Source organism: Aphelocoma coerulescens, assembly GCF_041296385.1.
Source record: "Aphelocoma coerulescens isolate FSJ_1873_10779 chromosome Z unlocalized genomic scaffold, UR_Acoe_1.0 ChrZ, whole genome shotgun sequence".
NCBI classification, from domain to species: domain Eukaryota; kingdom Metazoa; phylum Chordata; class Aves; order Passeriformes; family Corvidae; genus Aphelocoma; species Aphelocoma coerulescens.
The window spans coordinates 72029287-72056310 of NW_027184085.1; the positions used below are offsets into that span (position 1 = coordinate 72029287).

At 51.5% G+C, this 27024-nt stretch overlaps 1 protein-coding gene across 5 annotated transcripts in view; it reads left to right on the forward strand.

Moving 5' to 3' along the window:
• The first annotated feature begins 419 nt into the window (after window positions 1–419).
• The window catches only part of PAX5 (paired box 5), a 131895-nt gene continuing 105290 nt past the window's right edge, over window positions 420–27024 (forward strand). For 2 of the 5 annotated variants that reach the window (XM_069002073.1, XM_069002074.1), the window contains exons 1-5: window positions 420–533; window positions 8060–8225; window positions 12637–12834; window positions 16839–16903; window positions 18911–19039. In XM_069002073.1, coding sequence (XP_068858174.1) covers window positions 488–533; window positions 8060–8225; window positions 12637–12834; window positions 16839–16903; window positions 18911–19039 — 604 coding nt within the window. In that variant the 5' untranslated portion in view covers window positions 420–487. Of the gene's footprint in view, window positions 534–3677; window positions 3721–8059; window positions 8226–12636; window positions 12835–16838; window positions 16904–18910; window positions 19040–27024 lie in introns of those variants that run through there. The other 3 variants (XM_069002075.1, XM_069002076.1, XM_069002077.1) reach the window with 2 other exon arrangements.

The window sequence follows — 27024 nt, forward strand, 5'->3', positions numbered from 1 at the left end:
GGCGAGGAGCTCTTTAGTTTCTTAATCATTTCACGGTTCCTTCAGAGGCTTTTTTCCACCTAAAACGTTTAGTTTCAGCTCAGTGATCAGCTGCAAAAGCTCGGCGGGGAGCGGAAGAGTTGAATTATTCCAACCTGAGAGAGCCCCTCACAAAATAAAAAAAAAAAAAAAAAAGGAAAGAAAAAAAGAAAATAAAGAAGAAAAAAAAAAGAAAAGAAAGAAGTGGGGGGAAATAAAAGAAAGAAGAGGAAAGAGAAGAAAAGAAAAGAAAAGAAAAGAAAAGAAAAGAAAAGAAAAGAAAAGAAAAGAAAAGAAAAGAAAAAAAAAAAACGAGAAAGAAGGAAAAGAAAAACGGAAAATACAAGAAAAGAGAAAAGAACACCAAACAATAAAAAGAAAAGGAAAAAAAAGAGGGAAAAGGAAGAGGTTACAATACGACGTGGAAACTTTTTCTTGCCTCCGTTTCCCCAAGTCCTGAAGAGCCGGAATGGAGCTGGAGAAAACCTACGCGACACCCCGAGCCGGCCGCACAGGTGGGACTCGGGCCAGGGGCTGCGGGGAGCCCGGTGGCCCCGCGGACAAGGGGGGCGCCGACGTGAGCGGGGACGCGAGGCAGAACCGGGCGGGGTGGCACCAGCTCCCCGCGAGGCCGTCGGGGCGGCAAGGCGGGCTGCCGAGACCTCCGAATTCCGTGGAGTGGCCGGCCTGGTGTCCATTTGGTCCGCGGCTGGGGCCAGGTGGGCAATAGAACAGGGACCGGGGATTGGTGAGAGGCTGCGGGAGCCCCGTCACGGCGTCCCTGAGGGTAGCGCGGCGGCGGCGCGGGCGGTGGAGGGCGCGGAGGCGGCCTGGCGGCTCGGTGGCGGAATGCAATTTCGAAGCGATCGATAGGGCCTTTTATTAGTTAAATCGCCTGAATAATCGTTTAATCGATAAAGCATTTCATGGCGCGGCGGAGGCGGCCGGGAGCGGGGGTGTCCGCAGGGGCAGCAGCACCGACAGCGCTGCCTGGGCTGGGCAGAATGACGAAGACGGGCCGAAGGCCCCGGGACAGAGCGCTCCAAAGCCTCTGCCGCCTCTGGCCCATGTGGAGCGTTGGGCCGAGGAGTCTTCACCTCAGTACCGGGTGAGCAAGAAGAAGGAGAAGGAGAATGGGGGATCATGGCAGGAATGGAGGCTGGCCAGGATGTGAGGCGGCCCTGCCTGCCCGCTCGTCCCCTCCGCGCAGGACGGCGCTGCAACGCCGGGCCCAGCCTGCCCGCCATCCTCGACGGCTGCCCCGAGACGAGGTGCCGAGCGGCAGCAGGGAGCGGCCCTCCCGAGGGGCCCCGGCTCGGCTGCGGGGCTGCGCAGGGATCGGCCCTCGCCGTTCTGTGGCCGGACTCTGCGTGCCGACTCCGCGGCGGCGGCGCGGCCGCGCCCGGCAGTTTCGACTTCAACGAAAACTCGGCCCGCGCCCACCCGTCCGCAGCGGACGCCGGCCCCGCGCTGCCGAAGGAGGGGCCGGGGCACAGCCCCGCTGCCGCCGAGACCTAAAGCGCTCAGCGGGGCCAGAGGGTCTCGCCTCGGGACGGCGGGTTAAGGTCTCCTGCACCCCCCTCCCGACAAAGACCCCCGTGGGGGGATATGCCGGCGGCCGGGCCGAGGGCGAGGACGTCGGTCTAGCGGGGCTCTGCCACGCCGCCAGGGTCACCCGCGGCGGGGCTATGTGAGGCGACGGAGACCATCCGGGCCGCCTCGCCGAGCCAGGGGTCGCGGCCGGGGCAGCACCACCGGGGGGGCAGGACCCGCGGGAGCGGTGGCCTGAGTGGAAACCCGCCGCCTCTAGAGGCGGCAGCCGCCAAGTCCCGGTGCGACCGCGGGCACCGTGAGCAGGCGGACACCTTCCTTGACTGCAGCCTCGGTCCGCGCGCCTCCGCGCCCGCACCCACGGCCCGGCTTCCCGGGAGCGCCGGGGACCCACGGTCCCGACACGCGCCGTCCGGGCGTCGGGGAGACCAACAGCCACGGGGAGCTGCGTCGGGCCGTCGGCTGACACACGCCCACAGGACAGGCCGTTCGGCCGTCGGGGGTCCTGAGGCCCCGGGGTCCTCCAGCCCCGACGGGGACCCACCCACGCATTCGGTCACGAGTGGCTGAGCCCCCATACCCACCCGCGGGGGCGTGCGGCCACGCCTCCCGCTCTTTATTGGCTCGCGGCCCGCCAATAGGCAGCGCCGCCGCTCGGCGGCCAATGCGGAACGCCAGCAAGTTAACTTTGCGATTGGCCGCGGCGCTGAGTGACGCCTGGCCCCGCCCACGCCGCTGTCCGCCCGCGCGGTGCTGAAGCGCCGCCCGCCACCCCCTCCGCGCGCACTGCGAGGCCCGCGCGGGGCTGCGGGGCGGGGTCGGTCCCGGGGCGGCCCCGACGGACCCCCCCGCCGCCCTCCCCCTGGCCCCGCCCCGCGGCCCCGCGCCCCCCGCCGCCGCCCCCGCCGCCCGCCACAACCCCCGCCGCCCGCCGCCGGCCGGCAGCGCGCCGGGCGCACCGCCCGAGCCAGCCAGGCGCCGCCGCCGCCCCGGCGGCCGACGGCGGGCGGAGGGGAGGGAGGGAGGGAGGGAGGGAGGGAGAGAGAGAGAGAGAGAGAGAGAGAGAGAGAGAGAGAGAGAGAGAGAGAGGGAGGGAGGGAGGGAGAGAGAGAGAGAGAGAGAGAGAGAGAGAGAGAGAGAGAGAGAGGGAGGGAGAGAGAGAGAGAGAGAGAGAGAGAGAGAGAGAGAGAGAGAGAGAGAGAGGGGAGGGGGCGCCGCGGCCCCGGCGGGCGGGCAGCGATGGTCGCGCCGCGCCGGCGCCCCAGGTCGGACGGCGGCCGCTGACGGGGCGGCCCGGTCCCGCGGGGCCGCGGCGAGCCCGGCCCCCCACCCCGCTCCCCGCCCTCTCGCACACCTTCCCCCGCCGATCCCCTCGCCCACCGCCGCCGCCCCGCCCGGCGCCGCGAGTTGCTGCGAGCGGCGCGGCGGGGGGCGGCACAGGCGGAGCGCGCCGCCGCCCCGGGACCGAGCCCCGCGGACGGGGCGCCCGCCCCCGCCGCCGCCCGCCTCGGCCGCCGCCGCCGCGCAGCCGCCGGCACCACCAGCACAAAGAGCCGTCGGGCGGGCAGCGCTGGGCTCCGGCCCGCCGGACAGAGGCGCTCGCCCCTCTCCGCGCCCGGTAGCGCCCCAGAGCCGGGCGGTGGGTGCTGCGCATCGGCGGCCGCCCGGGGAGCGGCTGAGGCCAGGCGCTCAGTCCGGGGCGGCCGCTCCGCTCCCCCCCGACGGAGCCTCCGGAGGCTGCGAGCGGCGCGGGAGACGCGTTCGGCCAGCGCTGTCGGATACCGCGACTCCTCTCGAGGCGGGACTCTTCGCTTTTTTGGTGGTTTTGTTCTATATTATTTTTCATCTTTTTGTTTTTTGTTTTTGTTTTTGTTTCTTTTTTCTTTTTTTTGTTCTTTTTTTTGTTGTTTTGTTTGAGGTTTCTTTTGTTGGTTTTGGTTTTTTGGTTTGGTTTGGTTTTGTGTGTTTGTTTGGGGTTTTTTATTTGTTTGGTTGGTTCTGGTCGGTCTCCGTCCTTTTTCGCGGGCTCCCTCCCCGACCCCGAAACCCGAGCGCTGCCGGCGAATCGAGATCAGCTCGGCGAGGTCGCCCGGCTCCGGACCGCTCCGATGGAAATACACTGTAAGCACGACCCGTTCGCAGCGATGCACAGTAAGTGGCTGCCCTTCAACTTGTCTGAGCGGCCGCGACGGGCTCCGCGCGATCGTCTCCCTCCCCTGGCCGTGTCGGGTTGCCCGCCGACGTTTTCCCCACCGGGAAGATCGGTGTGACGGTGGACGGCCGGCGGAGGGGTGCTGCGGGAGCTATTTTCCCGTAGAGAAAGAGCCGATGTCAATGAGTGTGTACATCTGTGCAGATGGATACACAAACACGTCTCTAGACGTGTGTACGGCCATCAGTACATATGGACGCGCGCTTATGTACATAGATGAGTACATAGATGTTACATATATGTGCATATGTTTATTTTCCCCCCTAAATAAAATATCCGGGAAAAAAACCGCCAGGTATTTCCGACGAACGGAAAAGTTTGCAGCACGATATTCTTTCTCTTTTTCAACATTTTGAAATTCGTTAATTGGAAATAAAGCAAAAAAAACCCCAAAACAAAACCCAAACAAAACAACCCAACAACTAAACGGCCTTAAACAAACAAACAAATAGAACCCCGCCAAAAACACCAAACAAATTGAACTAATGCGGAAGGCGAGGAGCGGGGCTAGAGGGAAGATTTTTGTCTTTTTAAATCTCGAAGAATGGCGTCACGATCGCCGCGTGGGGCGGCGGAGCGGGCAGCCGGTGAAGTTAACAGGTCGTGAGCAATGGGTTCGCCTGAGATTTGTTGTGCTTGAGAGGTCGGGGAAGACTTATCCATTAGCACAGTGTTATGTGAAATGACATTTTCTCTCACGGTGAGTTAAACGCTGCATTACGGCGAGAGATTGCGAGGGAATTTAAGGTAGAACTAATCTCATTTCCCGGTGCACCGCAGCCTTTCGACTCAAAGAAATTTGTTTGCAAAATAATCCACCGAGCGCCAGGACTGGAGATTCCCTCCCTCTCTCTCTTGTCCTCTTCGCTCTTTCCCGTTCATCTACCCATTTCCCATCCCTCTTCCCGCCGCTCGGTTTCTGGGGTTGTCCAGAGCTGGGACGGTGGCCGGTGACGGGCTCTGCCGCCCCCGTGAAAGCGGACTTTCCGTCTTGCGGCAATGCAGCGTTCGATCCTCGCATTTATTTCTCTCCCGGCATTGAACCAAATCACGTTTTTTCAAAGGCGAACTTTAAGGTCGGAAAGCCCGCTGCGCGCGATGCGGGGGCGGGGTGGGGGGGGGGGGGGGCCGCGGAATCCCCCGCCGCCGGAGTGCCCCTTGCCCCGAGTGGAAAGTGGACACGCAGCCCACAGAGGACGGGATCCCCGCGTGGGGCCGGACACCCCAGGCAGGAGCAGCCGCGGCGGCTTTCAGTGGCGCCTGCCCTCGTTGGCGGCTGTGGAAAATCGATGTCTTCCTCAGGAATTTCGGGGCAAACAGAAGGAATAAAACCAAAACGCCGGTGCGTTTTCTCCGGTTCCGACCGCGGCCGGGAAGCTTCCGGGGCCATTCGCTGCCAAACGATCTCCGGACCCGCGGCTCATCGGGGGCGTGAGGGTGGACGTTGAGGCGGGACCCCCATACAAAAAGGCGGAGGAGGACGTGGGAGCCGGTGGCAGCGGAAGGAGAGGGTTGGCAGCACGGCCACGGGGAACGGTGGCCGGGGCCGGGGCGGTCCCCAGCGAGATTTCGGTCCCTTCTGTGGCCGACACGGTCCCCGCTTCTTCCTCGTCCCGCGTGGGCACAGCCGCTGGCTGCCGCCGTCCAGGGCCGCGAGGACGATGAGGCGGGCTGGGGATAGCCGGAGCGGCCCCGACCCGGGCCGGCGGCTACCCAGAACGGCCTCCCTTCGCCTCCACTCGCTCCTCGGCTGCACCATGCCTCTGGGTTACGCCCGCCGACCCCTCGTCGGGGCTTCCCCCTCCCGAAATAGCCCCCGAGTCTGTACCCGTCCGCGCTCCCTGCGGAGGCCCCGGGCTGCGGACAGGGGCACGGGGTGGGACGGCTGCCTCATCCCCGCACTGAGCTGCGGACTTGGGTCGATACCCCCGCAGCTCCAGCAACCCCTGGCCCGACGGGGCCCCCTGTCCGCAGCCGCCCGGGAGCGCGACCCCGGCAGAGAGGCCCCGGTGGGCAGGAGCCAGGCTCGGCGCCGTTGCCGCTGCCCAGAGCTGTGGCAGGTTTGGAGGAAGGGACGGCCGTGGCCCCAGCCTTTGTTTCCGGCGCCTGGAGGGTCGATGCTCCCGGCCTGGGCAGGCCCGGTTCCCGCTGGCCTCCGGGGACTGGGGACGGGCTCCAGGGGTAGAGTCGGCCCCTTCCCTGAGGAAACGCATGTCTTAAGGATGCATTCTCCGCCCTTTTCTTCCTGTTCTTTCCCTCTATTTTCATATCTTTTTATTCCTTCCTTCCTTCCTTCCTTCCTTCCTTCCTTCCTTCCTTCCTTCCTTCCTTCCTTCCTTCCTTCCTTCCTTCCTTCCTTCCTTCCTTCCTTCCTTCCTTCCTTCCTTCCTTCCTTCCTTCCTTCCTTCCTTCCTTCCTTCCTTCCTTCCTTCCTTCCTTCCTTCCTTCCTTCCTTCCTTCCTTCCTTCCTTCCTTCCTTCCTTCCTTCCTTCCTTCCTTCCTTCCTTCCTTCCTTCCTTCCTTCCTTCCTTCCTTCCTTCCTTCCTTCCTTCCTTCCTTCCTTCCTCCCTTCCTTCCTCCCTTCCTTCCTCCCTTCCTCCCTTCCTCCCTTCCTCCCTTCCTCCCTTCCTCCCTTCCTCCCTTCCTCCCTTCCTCCCTTCCTCCCTCCCGTCCTCCCGTCCTCCCGTCCTCCCGTCCTCCCTTCCTCCCTTCCCTTTTTCTTTCCTCCTTCTCCCCTTGTCCGACCACCACCACAGGATCTTCCCCTTCCAACTGTACGCACCGTGCGCGATTCCTTGCACTTAAAGCCCTGAGGAGCCCGAGGTCTCATTCCTCGCAGCCTTCCGGGCAGCTCCCGCCACCGAGCTTTCTCTCACACAAAGCCTCGGTGTCCTGGGCATCGCGGCATCAATCTAGGCAGGCGTCCCAGCACCGATGTCTGCTTCCGGCGCACGGGAGGGAACCCCGCGGCTGGGCCGCTGGCAGAGTGTGCCTCTCGCACCGATGAAGGCAGAGCAGGCGCTTGTCTGCTAGCCACAGTGTTTAACATCACGTATTTCATGGGGGTTCTATGTGTCCTGAGAGTTTTAAGAGGTGGTTGCAAAGTTTTGACAGCAGTTTATCAATAGTGAAATAACAAGATTAAAATAAAAATAGCTCTGCATAATTTTTTTTGAACACTGAGGCATTTGGCTTGCCAGCTTATACAGTACGATTCCAACCCTGCTCAAACAGAGAGATTTTCTGTATTATCTTTTGTTCCAGAATTGGCATGTATACTATCCCTATGGCTTGTTTTTATTTTCTTCACCCCGCCGTAATATAAGTAGTTGGATGAATAACAACATAAGGGTTAATTATATTACCTTCTAGTACGTGGGATTAATTTGTGTTCATGTGGTTTACAGTTTCACTGCTATTCCTCCAAGCGGGTCCTGTTTCCGACCAGATATATAATTCACTTTGCTAAAGGTGAACACTGCAAATCTGCTCCTGTGGGATCATAATATCTGCCAAGACTGCTGTAAATTCTAGGAACAGTTTTTCTTTCTTTTCCTTCCTTCCTTCCTTCCTTCCTTCCTTCCTTCCTTCCTTCCTTCCTTCCTTCCTTCCTTCCTTCCTTCCTTCCTTCCTTCCTTCCTTCCTTCCTTCCTTCCTTCCTTCCTTCCTTCCTTCCTTCCTTCCTTCCTTCCTTCCTTCCTTCCTTCCTTCCTTCCTTCCTTCCTTCCTTCCTTCCTTCCTTCCTCCCTTTTTTTTTTTTTCCCCTTCCCCCACTTGCTTAATTCAAGCCATCTGGGGAAAAACAAAACACAGCGTGTTTCATTTCAGGTATCTCTCTCTGTGCTTAGACAGAGGCAGTATGTGGGCTGAGCGATTACCCAGCCTTATTTTCCGCTGGCTTTCCAGCCAGCGGCTCTGAGAAGCCTCCGCTCCACGGGACAGCACCAGGTCTGCCCTGGAGTTCGTGGCCGGGCCAACGCGACTTCGGGAGGAGGGTGGTCCGCCGCCGGGGTGCTGGACATGATTGAGGGGTTCCTCGTGGCCATTTGCCCAGAGGGGGCCCCATCTGTCTTCAGGCAGGACGGTCCTCCCCTCCAGCAAGTGTCATTGCGGCAGTGAGGTCACCTCCCTGCTCCTCTCGGGGAACTCGGACCGATTCTGGGGAGGCGGTGCCCAGCGCCTGAGAGCGCTGGGGCTGGAGATTCTGCCCTGCAGAGATATCTGAAACTCTTACACAGCTCTTCTCCTGCCCTTCTCCCCTTCCCCTGTGTGTTTCAGGACATGGAGGTGTGAATCAGCTGGGGGGTGTTTTTGTGAACGGCCGCCCTCTCCCAGATGTCGTTCGCCAAAGGATCGTGGAGCTCGCCCACCAAGGGGTCCGGCCGTGTGACATCTCCCGGCAGCTCCGCGTCAGCCATGGCTGTGTCAGCAAAATACTTGGCAGGTAAAGGGGGACGACAAATCCTGTGTCCGGCTAGAGAAAAGTGTCAGTGCCAGTTCCGGAACTAGAGGCTGCAAACAAACGGAGATAGGCTATCAGTCCAGTAAGGAGAGCGGCTGCCTGAGGAGTCGTGGTTTTGTATGCCTGATGTGGGAAGAAAGAGCCAATATCCGTAGGTCTTGCTTGCCCGTTTTACCGTTTCTTGTAGGCAATTCTAATGCAAAGTGCAGAATGCCATTAGAATCTGCTGTATATATAGTGTATGTCCTGCACTTGTCTGCTCTGAACAGGAAGGGAAATCTGGCAGTCATATTCAGCAAAATGTGAAAAATGTAGAAGTTGTGGAAGTTGCTTGTTTTGCTTCCTGAATAGAACTTTTTTTAAACAATAATAGCATTATATATTTCATCAACATTGTGACATGTGCATTCATACAAGCTATTCTGCAATCTATCCCGTTGTTGATGATTAAATGTTTTTTTCCAGTCTTCTACTGGATTAAGAGAGCACGGAACACCCTAAGCAGCTAGTAACCATCTTAAATATATTTTGGCTACTTTAGGAGTAGCTCTCTGTTCAGCCAGGAGCTGCTCCAAACACTAGGGCAGCAGGATATTAAACTCTGAATTCATATTATTTCCTGATTTCCTTTAAAATTTGACATAGATTCAGGTAAAAAATGCCATGCTTGCTTTTTTCTTTCTTTTTTTTTTTTTTCTTTAAACACCTTCTGTGCAAACCTAAACCTAATTTGTGTAAGTTACAGTTTTCAAATGGTTTTGAACCCCAGATATTCTTACATACTTAGGCAACTTATATTAAGGGATTTTTTTTTCGAGTGTTTTTCTTTGTCATCTGGAAAAGTTAATTACTGATCTGTTTGCTAAGATTTCACAGCTAATTTCATTGTTTAGAATTTTATTATTTTTATTTAAAATTTTCTTTTCCTATTCCTAACCAACACGCTCTCCTGGACATAGCGTAGCTGCAAAGATGATTCAGGCATTTTTCTGTGGTATCGCACAGGGGATGTGTTGATCACTCAGTATCCATATAAGTGGTCAGATTTGTCAGGGTCACAGGCGCCTGGTTTTGCAGCTCTTGTCACTGTTTTCCACACAACCATCCTACCTCTACTTGTCCAAACTTGTGAGCAGCGTCTCCACATTCCTGCTCGGTTTCAGAGTGTAGGCTGCACTCGGTGCCTTTGCTTTATCTCTCATGCCTTCCCCACAGGGATATGCCTTCCCTGCAAACTACAGACACTTCTCCCACTGGAGTTTTAAGAACACAAATGCCTTGACTGGTTTAGAGAGGAAAACTTTCTATGGGCTTTATACTGCCCACCATGGGCTGTTTCACTCTGTTATGGCTCCACATCTGCAGGTAACACAGGCTTCTGCTCCCCGCCTGGCTGGCGTGGTTTGGCTGGTGATGCTCATTGTTGCATTGGAATTGCCACCAATTCCCATCAGGATCAACACACAGCTTGGAAACAGGCAATTTATTTACCCACCAGGCAAAAGTCTGATGGTTTTACTTTTGGCAGTTTAGGTCTACTGTTAGATATACTTGCAACATAGAGCTCAGAGTGAGGTTCCAGAGCTCTGTCATTAAAGTTGTCAGCAATAAATTGGAATTTCATAGCTCATTATTTTCCTAACTAATAATTACAGTGGATAAAATGTCTCTGTAATTGCATCTCTGTGTGTATGTTTTTTCATATGTGTGCATGTATGTGAAAAATGGGAATCCTTATGATAAATCCTTACATTTGGAATTTTATTATTGGAATTTTTCAGTGTTAGATGCAGCTTTAAAAAAAAATATAGAGGTAGGTAACCAGCTGCTGCAGGGAAAATGAAGCTCTTACTCCTTAGGGGAGGGTGCTGGAGAGGGGCCCACCCTACACCTGCCTTTGCAACTTTCCATAAGCAAAAGGGCCTGACCTGATGCACATGAAATGATGCTGGCTAAAGTGATCCTTGCCTTTAAAATGGAAACAGGAGTCAGGGATGCTGGAGGCATGCAGCCTGCAGGCCTTGTGACTGCACCCAGATTCATTGCTAGGGTGGAAAGGAGGGGGATGTCCATGGCAGTGCAGGGTGAGAACTGTTCCCCTCACGATGACCTCCCCCAGCATCCAGGGAAGGGGATGTGGGCCCAATCCTGCACGTCCCATGCAAGGCGAGCCTTCCTGTGGGCTCATCTGTGCCTGGGCGGGCCTTGGGGCCATGACAGCAGGCAGGTGAGCAGAGGTTAAAGAGTTTGCGAGTAGAGGTCTTGCTGTTCTGAAGGCATCAGAGCTTTGTCCCCTGGTGAGCTCATCACAGCCGCAGTATTGTGGTGGCAAGGGCCCTCTCTGGTGTGGCTTTCCTACTGTGGTGATCAGCCATGGGAAAGCATTGGCTGGTCTGTACAGGCACGGCATCCTGTACTGCTGGGAGTGCTCCTCTTGGCCAGGCTGTCCTGGAGCGCAGGGCACTGACCACGGGTACTGTTGGAGAAAAGCGCTAAGAAACATTTGTGAAATCAATCATTTTGACTAGATTTAAGAAAATTGTGACTTGTTGTCTCATAGTGTTTGTGGTATTGTCTGGCTGCCTTCTACATCCTCCTCACAGAAGTGGTGCCAGCAACCAAGGTTTTGAGCCCAGGGGTGCAAGATTTTACAAGGTTTATGGGCCATGTTTGCCACTGTTTTTGTTATGTCCTCCTGGAAGTGTAAGAGGAACTAAATTTTTCTCCTCTGCCCTAAAGCTCACTGCATTTAGAGACAGCAGGAGGGTTAATCCATCTCTGACCCTCAACACTTGCCATTACTGATATTGCATAAATGGTTCATGGAGACTGGTAAGCCTGAGTCAACATTTGCACACAGAATATCTGAGAACATGTATGAACAATTTGGTGTCAGTCTCTTTAAAGGAACTTTAGGTCCTGCACACAGAGCTGTCCTGAAAACACTAAGAACAGGTAGCCTGGCAAAAATTCGATGAACATGATTGCATGTTTCAGTGAGGCAGACTTCGGCTGTGCAGACTGTTTGTGCTCTGCTCAGGCTGGAAAGATGGGGGAACTTTTTTTTTTTTTTTTTGTATAATGGTTATGTTAGATAGTTGCAGGGAAAATATGTTAATAAGCAGTCTTGTCTTCCTGCTTGGGAGGTTTTCCTGAGCTAGAAATGTGGGCACAGAGCAGTAAGCGGTTGTGTTTGAGCTGGTGCAAGTACAGCTTGGTGGGCACCTGGTTGAGAGGCTGACAGAGTCGGGGGCTGCTCTGTATGAAAGGGGTGTGCAGGATTAGGGCAGTTAGGGTGGTAGCTGAAGGTAGGCATGGGTTTATTTTTAATCTGGTCATGAGAAAATTCAGAAGATACAAAGAAGTTCAGGGCTGTGAGAGAGCCTCCTGTGTGGAATGCCCTGACTGCAGCATGGAGGAATACAGTCTCATTCTCAGTCTCCGTTGTGGCCCTCAATATGTACGATGTGACTTCTGCTCTTAGCAGCATGTTCAATACTTTATTAAAGGGGAAGACTTGCAGGGCCCAGAGATCTCAGCTACCATCTATTATGGCAAAGCTACCAAAAGCAGTACATTTTGTGTGATGTGCATGTGAAGAAATTGGTCAGATTTATTTTGGTTTAGGGATCTCATTCTCCACCTTTCCTGGGGGCATGGCATCAGCAGAGCTGCTGGTGGTGGTGAAGATGCTGCACCCAAGGAAGCGCTGGTCACAGAAACTGATCCCTGCCTCATCTGGACCCCTCCAGAGCATGAGCAGCTCCCTTTCCCTCAAAATTTGTTATTGAAACTACTGAAACTACATTTACTGAAAATGTAATGATGAAAAGAATACATTTTGAAAAATATGAACTATTAAAATCATAGTATGCATATTAAAATCAAAAACCAGGAAAAAGAGACGCTACTCTATTTATTCCAGAGCTGCAAATAAAAAACAATACCTAGCCATCATTTCACTCTGAATCATAACAAGCTGTAGATATTAATGACAGCATTTCTGTAAAAACAGTAATTTGCTACAAAAGAGTCCACTGCAAAAAGTGGTCTTTGGTGTGATTTGTTTCTATTATTGCCAGTACTGCTGATTAATAACACACATTTTCAGTTAATTTTGGATCTCAGGATGCCCTTTAATCTTGCGTTATTTCTTTTGTCTTGCTATTACAGAAAAATATATATTGTATCCTGAAGCCCAATTCCAATTACTATAAGTTAATCTATTAGGTGATAAAGAACCACACAGGCAGGAAATGTGTATGTGAAAGTGAAGATGTATCTCAGGATTTGCTGGGGTTCAGTTACCTTGAAATGATGCTCTCTATAAATCTCAGAGCATGTTCTCTGTCTGTGCGTGATAACTGAAGCTTTGTTTTGGATGTTGTCCCAGGTATTATGAAACCGGGAGTATTAAGCCTGGAGTGATTGGAGGATCAAAACCAAAGGTCGCCACACCCAAAGTCGTTGAAAAAATTGCAGAGTACAAACGCCAAAATCCCACCATGTTTGCCTGGGAGATCAGGGACAGACTCCTTGCTGAGCGAGTGTGTGACAACGACACTGTGCCCAGCGTCAGTTCCATTAACAGGTAAAGTTCTGTGTGGGGTGGGATGCTCCATGGAAGCATTGTCACCATGTCTTTGTCTTTTAGTAGGACTGGGTGTTTGGGGCTGCTTCTAAGAAAAGCAGCTTCACCTGTTTCCCTAGGGCACTTGGGGCTAGGGAGCAGCTGTGGGCTTACTTCGGTGGCTGAAGCACCATGGATGATGAGGGTTTCCTAGGAGTGGGCAGGTTCCCCTTGCTTCTTTTCCGTCCTTTCCCCTGTCTGTGAGTAGGAGGACCTTGCAGGGAATGACCCTATGAGTTTGCTATGAGTGAAGCCCTAGTTTTGCTCTATAGGGTGGGTGTTCAGTGGGACATGCTTTGCCCTGGGGGGAAGCTCAGACGGCCATTGAGTAGGGTAGCAGCTGTCTGGGAAAGAAAGGGACCTAAGGCATGGGTCTGAGGTACCGTTGTGTCACCCGTTTGGTGCAGCTGACATTGGCCCAGGCCTACGTTCAGTGTGAATATCAATGGGGGAATTTGGTTGGTAGTGTCTGAGGGCCTCCACTGTCTGCTTTTTACATTGGGGAACCTAAGTGGCCTTGAATTGCTTTTGCAAAAATGCAGGAGAATCTCATTTGGAGACTCAGTCCCATGTTTCTGAGTTCTGCAATGGTGTCACAAGTCAGGGCTGGGCTCATAGAAGAGTCTATAGGGCCTCTAACCTACTGCCTTGTCCATTACACCTTCTGTGCCCACAATTTCCTCCTGACAAGTGACATGTAAGGCTGATGTTGGAAAAACCCAGTGAAATACTATGTGACATCTCCAGCCCTGCCAGAGCAACAGTAAGAGACGAATACTTGGATAGCAAAGCTCTTGGGCACCCATGGGCCTGGCAAGCAGAGTTCTTTAATTTTCCCTCTGTTCCAGGCTTCCTCCTCACCACGCTGGTGAGATGATTTTCACTTGTGCAACTGCATGCAAATTCTTCAAATACAGCTCACTATAAAAGGTCTCATTTGCGTCCAGACGTGAAATAAATTGATGCAATATTCTTTTATTGGCTATCCCAATCTGATTTGCATTCATGGAGTTGACGCTTGAGTAGCCGGAGTGGCTTCCCCAGCGTTAGCGGGGAGTGCAGTCTCTGCTTTGACAGACCAAATGTCGACTCATATGTTTGTGGAATTAAAAAAAAAATGGGGCTGTTCATGTATGGTCTTTGCTGCTTGGGAGCCCCTGACTTGGAGGCTCCAGAGCAGCATGGAGTAACTCTATGAATGTGGTGTCTTTAGTTTTATAGGGGGTTTGAGAAATATTACACACACCAGGAAAACCAAAGGAAAACATCAAATACCTAAGGAGAAGCTCTGCTTCCATTAATGTCAACGAGTCATGTGAGAATCATGGCTGCTGTGAGCAGTCCTGTGCTTGTGTTGGAGAACTTCAAATGTCCTCCAAAAAACTACCAAAAAGGCAGTCACAGCTCTAGGTAAAAGGGAGATTTAAGTAGCTTCCAGTCATATTTTGAGCCAGTTTCCATGTTCCACTTGCTGTGTCCTTGTATGTTTCCACACTCATAATGCCCACACCCTCAATGGCCTTGTATCAGAAACCCAGTTCATGATCTGTCACCAAGGTTTTTGTCTGTAAATCTAATTCTTTCTCATCTGCTTGTGACTGTGGCTAAGATCTTTTCTCAAAGGTTTGCAATCCCTTTTAAGAAATGCATGCAATCTGTTTGAGTCAATCTGTTTACTCAGAGAATTGTTTTTGCTGGCTTAGGAGCTCCTCGTGAAAACCCAGACTGAACAGCCATGTGACAAAGAACCTGGAATTCACATTAAAACACTTCGCTTTAATGCTAAATCCTATAGTTCCAGTAATCTGTGGGTTTTATGCTCATATCTAACACTGAGTATATACTTTGGGGCTTTGCTGGTGGGGAAGGCTGCAGGCCGCTGCCCACAATATTCTTGTTCACCACTGAGGTGCAAATCAGGGGCTGCCTGGTCAGCACAAACCTAAGCCTACAAAGATCTCTCTGAGTGGTTCCTGTTCTGCTGCAGTTTCCATTTCTGCACAGGGGAGGATGGAGGTACTGCTCTGGTTCTCTTTCTGGTTCTCCAGATTGCAGGGGGTGTTTGCCAGGGCTGTGTTGTTCCCTTACAGGATGCTGATGCTGTTTCTGTTTCTGTGGAACACTAGAGTTTATGGGGATGGACTACTCGCAGCTCATCCCCGCTACTGAGGGGGCCTTTTAGCAGACAAGTCTGAGCTGCTGCCCCCATGTAAGAGTGAATAATAATAATAATTTTTATTTATTAATAACATTAATTGTAATAATAGGCCACTCTTCAATAGCAGAAGAAACTCTGTGTGATTAAGACTTAATTAATCATCGTGATTAGCTTTGCTCAAATCAGTTGAGAGCTGTCCTGCTGCTTTCAAATGCTCCAGTCTTTGTTACTCCAGAGATAAAGATGTTTATGTGTCAGAAGGCCCTGGACACCCTTTCTTCACCATGACAGCCTTGTGCAGGGGGCTGTTTCCACTCTTGACCATGCAGGGTCCTGTTTCTTTGGCCGTGCTCCCCCACCAAAGGTGCTGTCCCAACTGTTCCTGCCCCCCACACTGGTCTGGCTGTTCTGGGGGGTTTGTTGATGGAACCCATCTCCTGGTTGTGCCTGACATGCAACAGCCTCACTCTGGCGCTGTCAGCTGAAAGATGGCTTGTGGACTGGCCAAACCTCTGCCAGGCTCCATCAGACACCTCTGAGGAATGGGAGGGGAAGGGGATGGCAGTGCATCCTTTTCTGGAATGGAGTTGGGTGTCACCACTGGTGGTCCCTGTGCCTGCTTATGGTGGACTTACAGGCAAGGAAGTGCTGTGTATTCCTGCAAGTTCACCCCCAAGCCCACTCCACCTGATAACTCCTCTCCTCTCCTGTCTGTCAAATTCATGTCAGGCAGGAACGGGAGGAGAGTTTGACAGGCACAGAGAGGAGAAATGCTCACTGTGGCATTGCCGGTGTAACAGTAGTGCCTGGGGCAGGGGGATGTGTGGTGAACCAAGGGTGTGCCTCCTTCCAGCCTGTTCCAATTCTGCCTCAGCCTGAGGGAGAGCTGTGTGATTTCCATAGGTATTGCTGACCCTGTCTTTTGTTTTTTCATAGCGCATGGGCAGGTGAACAATGTATGTAGCATCTCCCCAGAATCTCCCTTTGTAGCAGGTACCCTCTGTCCTGCACCACCACATATGCAGTCTCTTTTACCTGTATCTCTGAATTTTTCCTAATTGATGTCACTATCAATCAGAGCAAAGACTGTATGTATCCTGTGATGATAAATGTAGTCATTCAGCTTTAAGATTAGCATTTATTCCAACACTTTCTCTTCAAAATAATATTTTGGCTAAGCTGATCCTTTCCCAAGGTGTCCAAGTGCCTCTAGCCATGTGAGTGCTATACTTGGGATGCTCTAGGAACAGCCTTGCAAATGTGTCCCAGCACCCAAGAGTGCAGACCACAGGCTGCTGGGACCTCTGGGCCAGAAGGGCCCAGCTCCCAGGAGAGGGGGTACTGGCCTGATGGTTGCCCAGATAGCAATGGATATCTCTTTCCTGGACAGTGAGGACGGGGTCCTCAAAGTCACCAAAGCACCAAACTCTGAAGCATCCTGAGAACCGTCTGGATGCGAGCATGTTCAGTGTGCTCTGGGAGGACCTTGCTTGAGCAGGGAGGTTGGACGAGATGACCTACTGTCAACTGCTGTCTCTTCCAACCTGAGCCATTGTGTGATTCTGTGACTCTGTGGAATGTCACCCTGATGACTCTAATGGCAGGGGCTGGGGGCACAAATGTGGTCCTGGGTCCACCTGCCAAACTTTGGTCTTTCAGTGAATGATGAAGGGAACATATGCAGAAAGGCATTTTTTGTATTGATGTTTTTGTATTGTGTCATTCGCTGAAAAAATAGTGTCTAATGCCTGCTGCCATTGCATGCCTAATGCTAGCTAAGTGGTCATTTTCTTTCCATTACTCACAGGATCATACGGACCAAGGTGCAGCAGCCACCCAATCAGCAGGTCCCAGCCTCCAGTCACAGCATAGGTAAGGAAAACTTTTTTTAAAATACATAAAAAAAAATCATAATGGGTTACAAATATTCTGAAGAACTTTTAATCACTCTTATGGACAGATAATTCTGCATAAAACACTTCAGCACACGTGCTAATGTGCCTTCTTTGTCATTCTCCAAGGGCTGAACATAGTAAATGAATTTTATAAATACTGCTAAAAGGTTTTGAATTTTACTGATTATTATGATAAATAGCTTTCACCATGAGACAGAAAATTGAAATCTAAACCAAAAAACCCCCACTAATAGGGGTCTATAGAATGTCAGATAATTAAAGTAATAAATCAAGAAAGGGATACTTATTCATAACATTTTCTGCATCATTAGTCAGTAAGTAGTTTTGAATGTGTTTTTTCAGCTATCAACCATGCCTTCCATAGTTCTTTGTGCACTTGCAGTCTTGAGTGAAGAGGTAGCAAAACTTTCGGAACTTTTAATTCAGCCACAGAACAGTGATGCTGCACCCTGAGGGAGGTGATGCTGGTGGAGGGTGACCTAGAGGAGAACACCAGGCTGGTGAGACACCCTCAGCCCTTCTCCTGGCTGATGGTGTCTTTCTGAGGAGGGTGGCTGCTTCTGTGCTGCAATGCAGCAGGGATGGAGGGGCTCAGTTAGAGCTGAGGGCTTGCTCTCCTTCTGTCCTGTTCCATGAAACCCATCAGGACACAGGTCAGCCCTTGCTTCACAGGAAGTGGTGTGGGGGCCCTAGTTTCTCTCTGCCTTTATGCTGTCACCTGTGATATGGTGAAATACTTGCTGCTGCTTCTCTCTTGGCCAAGGTGTGCTGGCACCAGGAGAAAGGGAGTGGAGGCACAGAGCTGCCTGCACTCTTTCAGCTTGTTGGCAGATCCATACTGCAGACCCTGTGCCCTCAGCCTTTCTCTCCAGAAAATACCAAAACAATCTCAGAAATCTTCCATTATCTCACTGTGGTGGCTTAAGTGATGTCTCTTCATGAGAAAGTCGAGAACAGAGAAGAAAAATCTTGTTTCTCAGGGTCTAGAGTTGATAGAGACAGCAGGGATTCCTGACATGGGTTTGCTCTGTGTGAGCTGTGTCTGGGGGTCTTCCATGTGGTCCCACAGTGTATCCCCCCATCCCGTCCTTGGGGTCTGCATGATGATTTCTAGGATGTAGGGATGTGGCAGGACAGACTCAGCCTGTAAGCTGAGGGAAATGATGGTGGTGCTCCCTCCTCTGCCTGTTTCCATGAAGCTTTAGACACCCACAGCATCACAAGAACAGTGTTTGCAGTGCAATCTGGCACATCCAGACTGGTGTAGGCTGCTCATGAGTGACCACCCTCGGTGGACACAAACAGTACCCTTTTCTGAGGGCTCTTGCAAAGCATAATGGATTTAGGTCATATTTTAGGGAACCTCAGGGTCTTTCAGCCATCGATCCCTGGGCAACCCCAGCTGTGCAAGGTCTCCACTGGCCAAAGGCTGGCGGCATGGTCTAACACGATGCAGACTGCACACCTAGCACAGCAAGTGAAGGTTGCTCTGCTCCCAGGAGGTTCCTGTCCCCAGAACCCTCTGGTGGCAGCTCCTCTCTCTGCATGACTGTGTTCACAGCAAGCTCTGTCCACATTGCTGGTGACATGGGCTGCTGTGTCACTGGAGGGCTTCTGCCGTCCCAAGCAATGAGCTTTCCAAGCTCACTGAGCCTCATGTGAGATGGGGTGTCTGACTGCTAAGGAAAAGCATCTCACATCCCACAGCACATAGACCTAACCCCTCGTGAGGGGGGCAAAGGCTGACCATGCCTCTGCTCCCACCCCTGCACTGGGCTGCTGTGGAATGCTGCTGGATTGGACTGGGCATGGCTGGGGTGGGTAAGGGCGCTTCCCAAGCCAGAGGCACCACAATGGCCAGCTGAGCCCCAGCCCACCTCCTTTATGCCATGGGAGCTGGTGGCTTTTGGGTAAGCTGGTGCCCATGTTGTCCTGCAACTGACTGCCTGTCCTTGCCTTGCAGCCTCCACGGGATCTGTCACCCAGGTGTCCTCTGTCACCACTGACTCTGCTGGCTCCTCCTACTCCATTAGTGGGATTCTGGGAATTGCCTCCCCCGGCACTGAGAGCAACAAGCGCAAGCGGGATGAAGGTAGCAGGAGCTGTTTTCTGGGAGGGGGTGTGCATGGCTGCACAGCCAGAGGGGTGGGCTAGGGCTGGGGTGGATGCTGTGTGTTTGTGATGTGATGGAGCTGTGGACATCTGCCGTCTCTGTTGACTGCAGTGCAGTTTGGTTCTGTTTCAGCAGGACTTTGCCAAGGTCACAGACAAGCTGGGGTCCATCAGAGCGACCCAGTGGCCAGGAGCTGGGTCTTGTCCAGGTGTTTTGGAAAGCTATGTCAGTGTGTCAGTTTTGAGCCAGGCCCTCCTCCACACTGTGGAACTTTTCCCTCCTACCAATGAATAGGGGAACGGACACTATTGTGCTGACTCTGTGGCCACCTGAATTAAGAAATATTTGTAAAGTAGTAGAAGATTAACTGCAGAGACATCTGCTATGCTGCTTCTCTCAGGACTTTCTTCACTGGGGACATTTGACAGTCTAGGAGGGCGGAAGTAAGCACAGTCTGGTTGGGGTTGGATATTGTTGATACACTCCTCAGATCCACACAGGGTGTATGGTCCTGTTTTGTTCTGCATCCTAATGAAAACACCGTTTTGGAGAGAAGGGCACCAGAGACAGAGTGGAAGGTAAAAGAGGGGAAATTCTGTGTTGGTGTCTTATTAAAATACCTTTAGGTTAGAGCATTACTTTCATTTTGGAACAACTTACAGAGAGAAGCTGAGTCCATAGCAGTGGACACAATTTGTGTAGTGGAGGGGACGCCAGAACTGTAGCGGGGCTTTTTCAGCTGAGGATGCAGAGGTCATGTGGAGGAGGAGTGAGTGCGTTTCCTGCTGAGTCACGCTGAGCACCTATGTTCCTCAGCTTCTGCTGCTGGTGCAGGTCCAGCACTGCCCTGCAAAAAGTTCAGGTCCAGATCCCTGCACTGCCCCCACTGTCCCTTGCTGCCCAACTGCTCCTGGATGGAGAGGGTGGGGGGTGGGTGGGCTGAAGCTGTAGTGGCACCCCCCAACCTGCCCCCCTCTCCCCTGGGGAAAACGCAGCTAAAATCAGCAGCCTGGCACCTGAGTTGTACAAACAGGGTCATGTGCCTGTGCATCCTTTAGTGGAAACACAGGATCAGGTTGCAGAGTAGACCCAGATTTACTGAACTGGGAGAAAAACTGCAAGAGGTTGGTAGGGCCAATTTCAGCCACGTAGGGAACTAATCTGATGGTGGGCATGTAAAACTCCTTGTGCTCAGGTTCCTTCTAAATATATCATTGTTACTTAACTCTGGGATTGTACATCTGATATTTTTTTCCAAATCCAGGTCATAAATGCATCATTAAATACATGCATTAAAAGCAGGTAGGGTGGAAGTTTTGTCTTTTATCAGCCAGGTCAGGAGCGAGGCTGTCTGTATTGACATGTGCTCCTGTGCCACAGAGCCATTTTTTGGGTGCTTATGGGAAGGCTGCTTTAACTGCAGAGAAAAGGATTAAGTGTTTCCTTGAAAAGCAAAAGCAGTTCCAGAAGTAGAGCTGAGAACCTGCTCAGCTTTTTTCAGTTCGCATTCAGAAATGAGCATGTGATTGCTAAAGCAACCCCCATCAGTTTGGCAGGATGAGTCATGGGGTTTGAGCTCCTAAGTTGGACAATAACGCTGTCCTCAGCAGGCTGTTTAAACTGCTTTTACCATAGGCTCAGGGCTGCAGGTTTGGAGAGGCATACTCAGGTACTCCAACATCTTTGTCTGTTGGGGGGATCCCTAGGAGCATCCCTAACACCCTCACTATCCTGCTTGGCACAAGCTGGATGGGTGGGGCTGAGTGCATTGTGCCCATGGAGGTGTCCCAAGGCTCTGTATCTGCTATATGTTTCTCTGATGTGAAGAGGAGAAGCATGTCACCTAATTATGGCCTGTATCATGATGTAGATGCACAAGCGACAGAGCTAATTTAACCATTTCCTGACTTTGGAGAGGCTGTCTCCACAGAGAGCCCCTCACATTATGTCATTTCTCTGTAGCTGTTGGAAAGTGAGTGCCTGCTGCTCTGCCTCCCCGCACACATTTCTTGGAGCCACTGGCTGTGCAGTGCTGTCCAGACTTCCTGGTTGCCCTCGGCCTGGGGATGAGGTGGGGTGGACTAACCCTTCCAGCTGCACAGAGCCCTTGATATAATTCATTTACCAGTTTTGTTCTCCTCACTCTTGACATTTTCTTAGCAGATGTCACCAGTCTTTAACCCAGTGGGGAGCTTGCTGGGTAGCAACAGGGGCAAAGCAAATCAGACAGTCTTTATTGGTTTATATAGCTGAAAGTGTCATTTTTTCCCCTGTTGTAATATGGACTTGGAGCAGATGTGCCTTCGTGGGGGATCAGTTGTTTTCACTTTTGGTTAAAGGACATGCTACTGGAGACTGACATGAGGAGCAGGCTGTTCCGTAATGAGGCAGAGAGATACAGGCGGCCGCTGCAGCCTCCAGCAGTGGAGGATGCCGGGCAGCTGCCTTGCTGTTCTGCCTTCAGATTGCCTCCTCAGGTGCAATGGCTGCAAGTTTGCCCAGCCCTACAGTTCAGGGAAGGGCTGTAAAGGTGCCGGTGGGTGATGGGGATGCACAGAGTGACCATGGTGGGGTGCCTGCTCTCAATGGGATCTGTTTTAGGGCATCAAGACCCCAAGTCAGAGCAAGCTGAATGCTCCATCCAATGCTGACAGCTAGTGTCTGTGTAGGGGCTGGTTTCACTGCACTACCAACAGCTGGTTGGGGGAGTGGCGGTGGTTTCATGATGGACACCTGACATATTTTGGGAAGTGCTGAGCATCCCCTATCTGGAAGTCAAAGCTTTCTGAAGTGGGGTTAAATAATCCTTGTCGAGCACTGAGAAGAGGGCAAAAGAGACTTTTCTCCACAGCTGGGTGCCTAGCAGGCTGGGCGCAGATATGTTTCTCAGGACATGTTTTGGGGATAAAGGAGGTTGCTGGGACATAAGTGCTCTGGAGGATGATGGGGGAAGAAGGGCCAGTGCACGGCAAGGCAGAGCCCAGCCCTCTTTCTCCCTTCACTCCTCTCTTTGCTAGCCCTGGTCTCCATCCTGCAGAGCTGTGCAGGTCTGGAAGAGATGTCAGAAGGGCTTACGCCCACATGTAAGCACAATGCTTGCTGTGTTTGTGTCATGCCAGCTGAGGGATCCTGGAGCAAGCATGCTTGCCTAAGGCATGGGATGTGATTCCCGCCTGGGATGTCCTTGTGAGCTGTGGCTGCCTCAATGGAAGAGTGACATCCCTGCACCAAAGGACTCCTGCATCTCAAAGTGTTCCAGACCTGTGTGGGAATCATGTAGTGCCTGCTGGTCCTTTCCAAGAGTGTTCACAGAGCAAGGGGAGTGTGTGGGGGTGATGCTGGCTGCTGTGGGGAGATGCTGGGTGTAGCTCTGTTGCACCTTGTTCACAGCCCTCTGCTTACTGGTCTGTAGAGGGCTCGAGCTGCTCAGCCTGAGCATGTCTGAATGCAAACCCTGCCTTCTGTGCAGGCAGCTGCTGTTTGTGCTCTGCTACAGCTGTGGATACTGTCAGAGCTGGCCTGGGGCTGGGGGAAAAATCCTGTTCCTGTACCCTTGCAGAGACATGAGACTGACTGCCAGTGGGTTTATGAACAGACTTGGAAGACTTACAAAAATCTCCATTCTTGTGGCTTCTCCTTGCCTTACACAAAACATGAACCATTTCCCACAGGGGAATAATGCCCTTTTGGAGCAAATGCAGATTGTGTTGGGGTGTGAGCGCTTGACCTTCCAGAAATATGCTTGTGCCTTTACTTCTGACACAGAAATGTGCAGAATCTTTAATACTGGCAGGTAATAGGGGCAGCAGGTGAACACGAACAGCAGCAGCTAAGCCAGTCTGAATTCTGCTTGCATACAGTTGTTTCTCTGGAAGTCCAGGATGCCTGTCATGTCCTAACATTACTTGTATGTTATTAAAATAGAGACTGTCAATGGGCACAAATGTCATATGGCCCATCCTGCTATGGCTAGAATCATAGAATATTCTGAGCTGAAAGGAATCCACAAGGATCACCAAAATCCAATTTGTGGAAAAAAAGAAAAACAAAACCAAAAACCCACTGTAGGGTTATCACTGCCCTGGCACAATGTTAGAGTGTGCAAGCTGGCATCCTTTCTAATGCAGGGGTTGGCACAGACAGGCATCATGTCACTGCTCACATCAGGTGCAGCCATGGTGTCACGGAAGATAATCTGTTTCCTCACAGGCACATGGGCTGTGCTAGACCAGTTGGCCTGTGTGCTTTGCTTTTATAGATGCAGCTGATTCAAGCAAAAGGCTCTGTGCAACCATAAGAGCCTGATTGCAAATTGTCTGGGGCCCAGTCTGCCCAAATTCAGCAGGACATCCTCAACAAAGTGCCACACAGAATGCATGTGTCTGCTCCCTGCCTGCCCCTCCTTCCTGCAAGAGAGGTTAGGCAGATTTAGATACCTGCACTAAAGAGCTGCAGAGATCATATTTCAAATTCAATATTAACAGAGACTTCTCAGCAGTGGAGGAGTTTGGGGAATTGAAAGCAGTGTGCCAGGAACTTCCATTTGTGGAAGTTGTGTTGTTTTGTTTTGTTTCCATTCTCACCAACTATAATCCAACACTGCTGTCATCATGTGGTGTGATGATGTAAGTGCTGGTGCTTTCTTTCCTCGACTGAACTCTTTGAGAAATGCCTTTAATCACAGATATGGTGTGTTCCCAGGTGTTTGGGTCACAGCCTTCTATCTGAGAGAATAAGCCTCCGAGAGGGGCTGGGACACTAATAGAGATGAGAAGGAAATGAGAAGGATTGCACACAAAAGTGGATGCAATCCAATGTCTTATAGAACCATCCTATTTTACAGTCACCATGTTTTCATGAAGGGATGCCCTAGGTTAGGCATGCCTGGGTATCCAAGCAAGTGCTGACCTGTGCACTGAAGCTGATGGGGATATTTCCAATGACACCAGCAGTGTGGCCACTGTTGAGATCAGCTGGGGAAATGCTCGGCAGTGACAGAGGTGGACAAGAGCTCACCAAGTCAGTGACATGTCTGGGGACAGAGGGACAGAGAAAAGCAAAGCATACAACTCAGTAGGAGTGAATGTTTCTGTATTTTGTGTCTTTCCTCCATACCAGGCCCATGAGCTATGTTTTCCCAGAGGGACAGAAATAAGGAACTACACTCACATCTAGGCAGAGGTTTGAAGGGCTGTGGGCACAAATGTCTTGGAGACTGCATGAGAGGGTCAGTGGCCTCCTAAGGGAGTCCAATATGCTGCCAGGTTCTTCTGTCATCTCCTCTTGTGATCAAGGGACAATGTGCCAAGGTATCAACTCTAGGAGGCTGCTGGAAAGGCTTGTAAATTATTTTTTCTGCTTTTGTATTAAATCCACTTCTTTAAAAGTTGAACACCAGAACCACAGCTGTTGCTAAGCTTTTCCCAAAACAGTCAGGTACAATGTCCACCTCTCTGTGCCTGAGGTTGTGCCATGACTTGCAGTGTGTACATGTGGCAGATGGATATTGTCCAGGGGCATTCTGCTGCTCTGTTTCCTTATGATGGAGACAAACATATGCCTGTTCTGCCCTCTTGGTCCCAGTGTCCTATCTATGATAGCAGAGAACTCCCACCTCATCACTAAGCTTTGTGCCATGGCAAAGCCCTGGGTGATGAGAGCTGCTGTGCCAGCCTGTAACTCCCTGGAGGGCCCAGGACTATAAAGAGAGGCCTAACAGCCATGAAGTTAGTCATGAGCATGTAAACCCCCCTTCCCAGCTATGGCTTTCCAAATTTCTGTAAAGGCAATGTAGATCTTACTGTAGGTACCCTGGTAATGGAGATACTACTCCACCAAATACCAGAATCTTTGGTCTCTGAGGGCTGGAATGTGGGACTCCTCTGTCCACTCAGATGCCCCTCTTCTGGCAGTCAGTGCTGGCTCTGTGTGTGCTCTCAGGGTCCTGCTCATCCCATGACACCTCTAGTGAGCATCTGCTCTGGTGTAAAAGCCCTCTCCCCTCCTAAAAAGGGGTGGGTTTTCCACCCACCCAAGATTTATTCTTTGTGGTTCCCTGAGACAGTTAAGGCACTTTTGACTTGGGGTGCTTGAGCATCTCCATCAGGGAGGACTTGCTGTATGAGGGGTCATGGTGCTGGCCTAGGAGTATGGGTGGTGACAGAGCCCACAGAGGTGTTTGTACTGCCTACCCACACTCAGCATCAGCAGGAGAAAAACACATGTTGCAGCCAGCAGGTGATGGAGTTCAGTGCATAAATTAACCACTAGTGAGGTCCCTAAGTCCGTATTACTTGGCTCACTTCATGTAGTGACCAGAGCTTGATGGTGCTGGGGATTGATGGTATCCTCTCTAGCTCTTTCTTGGGGTCTTCTGCAGCATGCCAGTGATATGCAAAGGACCGAAGCCTTTAGGAATCTTAACTGCAAAGGAAACAGTTAAAAATAGAAAAACAGTGAGGGGAAAAAAGCAGAAGGTTATGGAGAAGAAAAAAACCAGCTGCCAATAGAAACTTCAAGTTTATTATGTCAAAGGACTTAAGTGTCTGTCTGGGCAGTGGTGAGTAGGAAGAGACACTGCCAAGTGAGTGGGAAGGGGGCTGACCTTGCCTCCCAGCTCTATCTCACTGCTGGGGAGATGCCTACGTGGAACACCTGGGATGCAAAGACCCAACTGCCAAGTCAGCAACAGCTGGAAAGAAGCAGTGAGAAAATGCATAAAAATCAGAAAACTGTACTGCAGGCAATCAGGTGAAACAAGTGGAGAGTTCCAAGCCCACAAAGAGGTGAAAGAGAAAGAAATCCCCTCCAGAGTCCTCAGGAAGTGCTGGAGCTTGCTTTAATGATTTCTAGCCCCACTTCAGTAGTGTTTACTCACTGGAGTTGCTTTTACCCCAGGGAATAAGTCCAGTGACTACACTGAGATGAAGCTTTTGAAGGGAATGAGGTTTTGCAGGGTCGGCAAGTACTGATCTGAATATCTCCTGCTGATATAGACTGTCCTTTGCGTTCAGGGTTCTATTCCCTGAGTTGCAGAGTGGGTTGGGCTATTTGTCCCATCATTTCTTTCCTCAGAAGAGATGGTTTTCCCTCACCAAACAGACACTGACATTATAATTTTAAATAGAGTTTGATATGGGCTTTGCTATTGCGTTCCAATGATGGCTTCATCTGTGCTATATCCAAAGCGATCTATTTTTGGTGGAGGTTTTATTTATTTTTTTAACATTTCATTGCAAGCTCATTTTTCAGTTCTTGACCATAAATTCTGAGAACACTTGGAGTTTTCTTTCAGTTTTTGCATTTGCCTTTTGTGTACCTGACATGGTCCATTCTGAATGTGCTAAACCAGCAGCAGACTCTGGCCATGCTGGTGATTTGATGCCAGCAGTGATGATGTAACTCATGGATGATGTATTGACACCAGCAGTGATGGTGTCACCTCTGGATGATATTGGTTTGACATCAGCAGTGGTAGTGTCAAATGTAGATGGTTGTGGATATCTGGAGGAGGAGTTTGACTGCCCCAGGGCATAAGAATTAAACCCTTGAGTGTTCCAAGAACCACCCTGCATCTGTGGGCTTATTGATGCTGATCCAGCCATCCCAGACATTAACAGGAGCAGCTCAGCTGGCACAAGATTTATCTTTGAAATTTCTTTCCTCATGAAATTCTAGGGAAAAAAGAATAAATGTAAGACAGCTCAGGTCTCCACTACAACAGCATTAAAATAATGTAGTCTCAGTTTCCGAGAAAGTTCTGTGTGTCTAAATTAATGGAAATGAAGCAAAAAGCCATTTCAGCCTCCAGACAGAGCTGTTCTGATGTTTGAGAGCAACATGTTCCCCTGAGTTACGCTGAGGCAGCACAGTATTCTGGGGAGGCAAAGACAGGGCTCTGCCCAGCAAGGTGATAGATCCTGTGAGCTGAGATCCTCCTGGTACAATCTTCAGTTCTGTCAGAC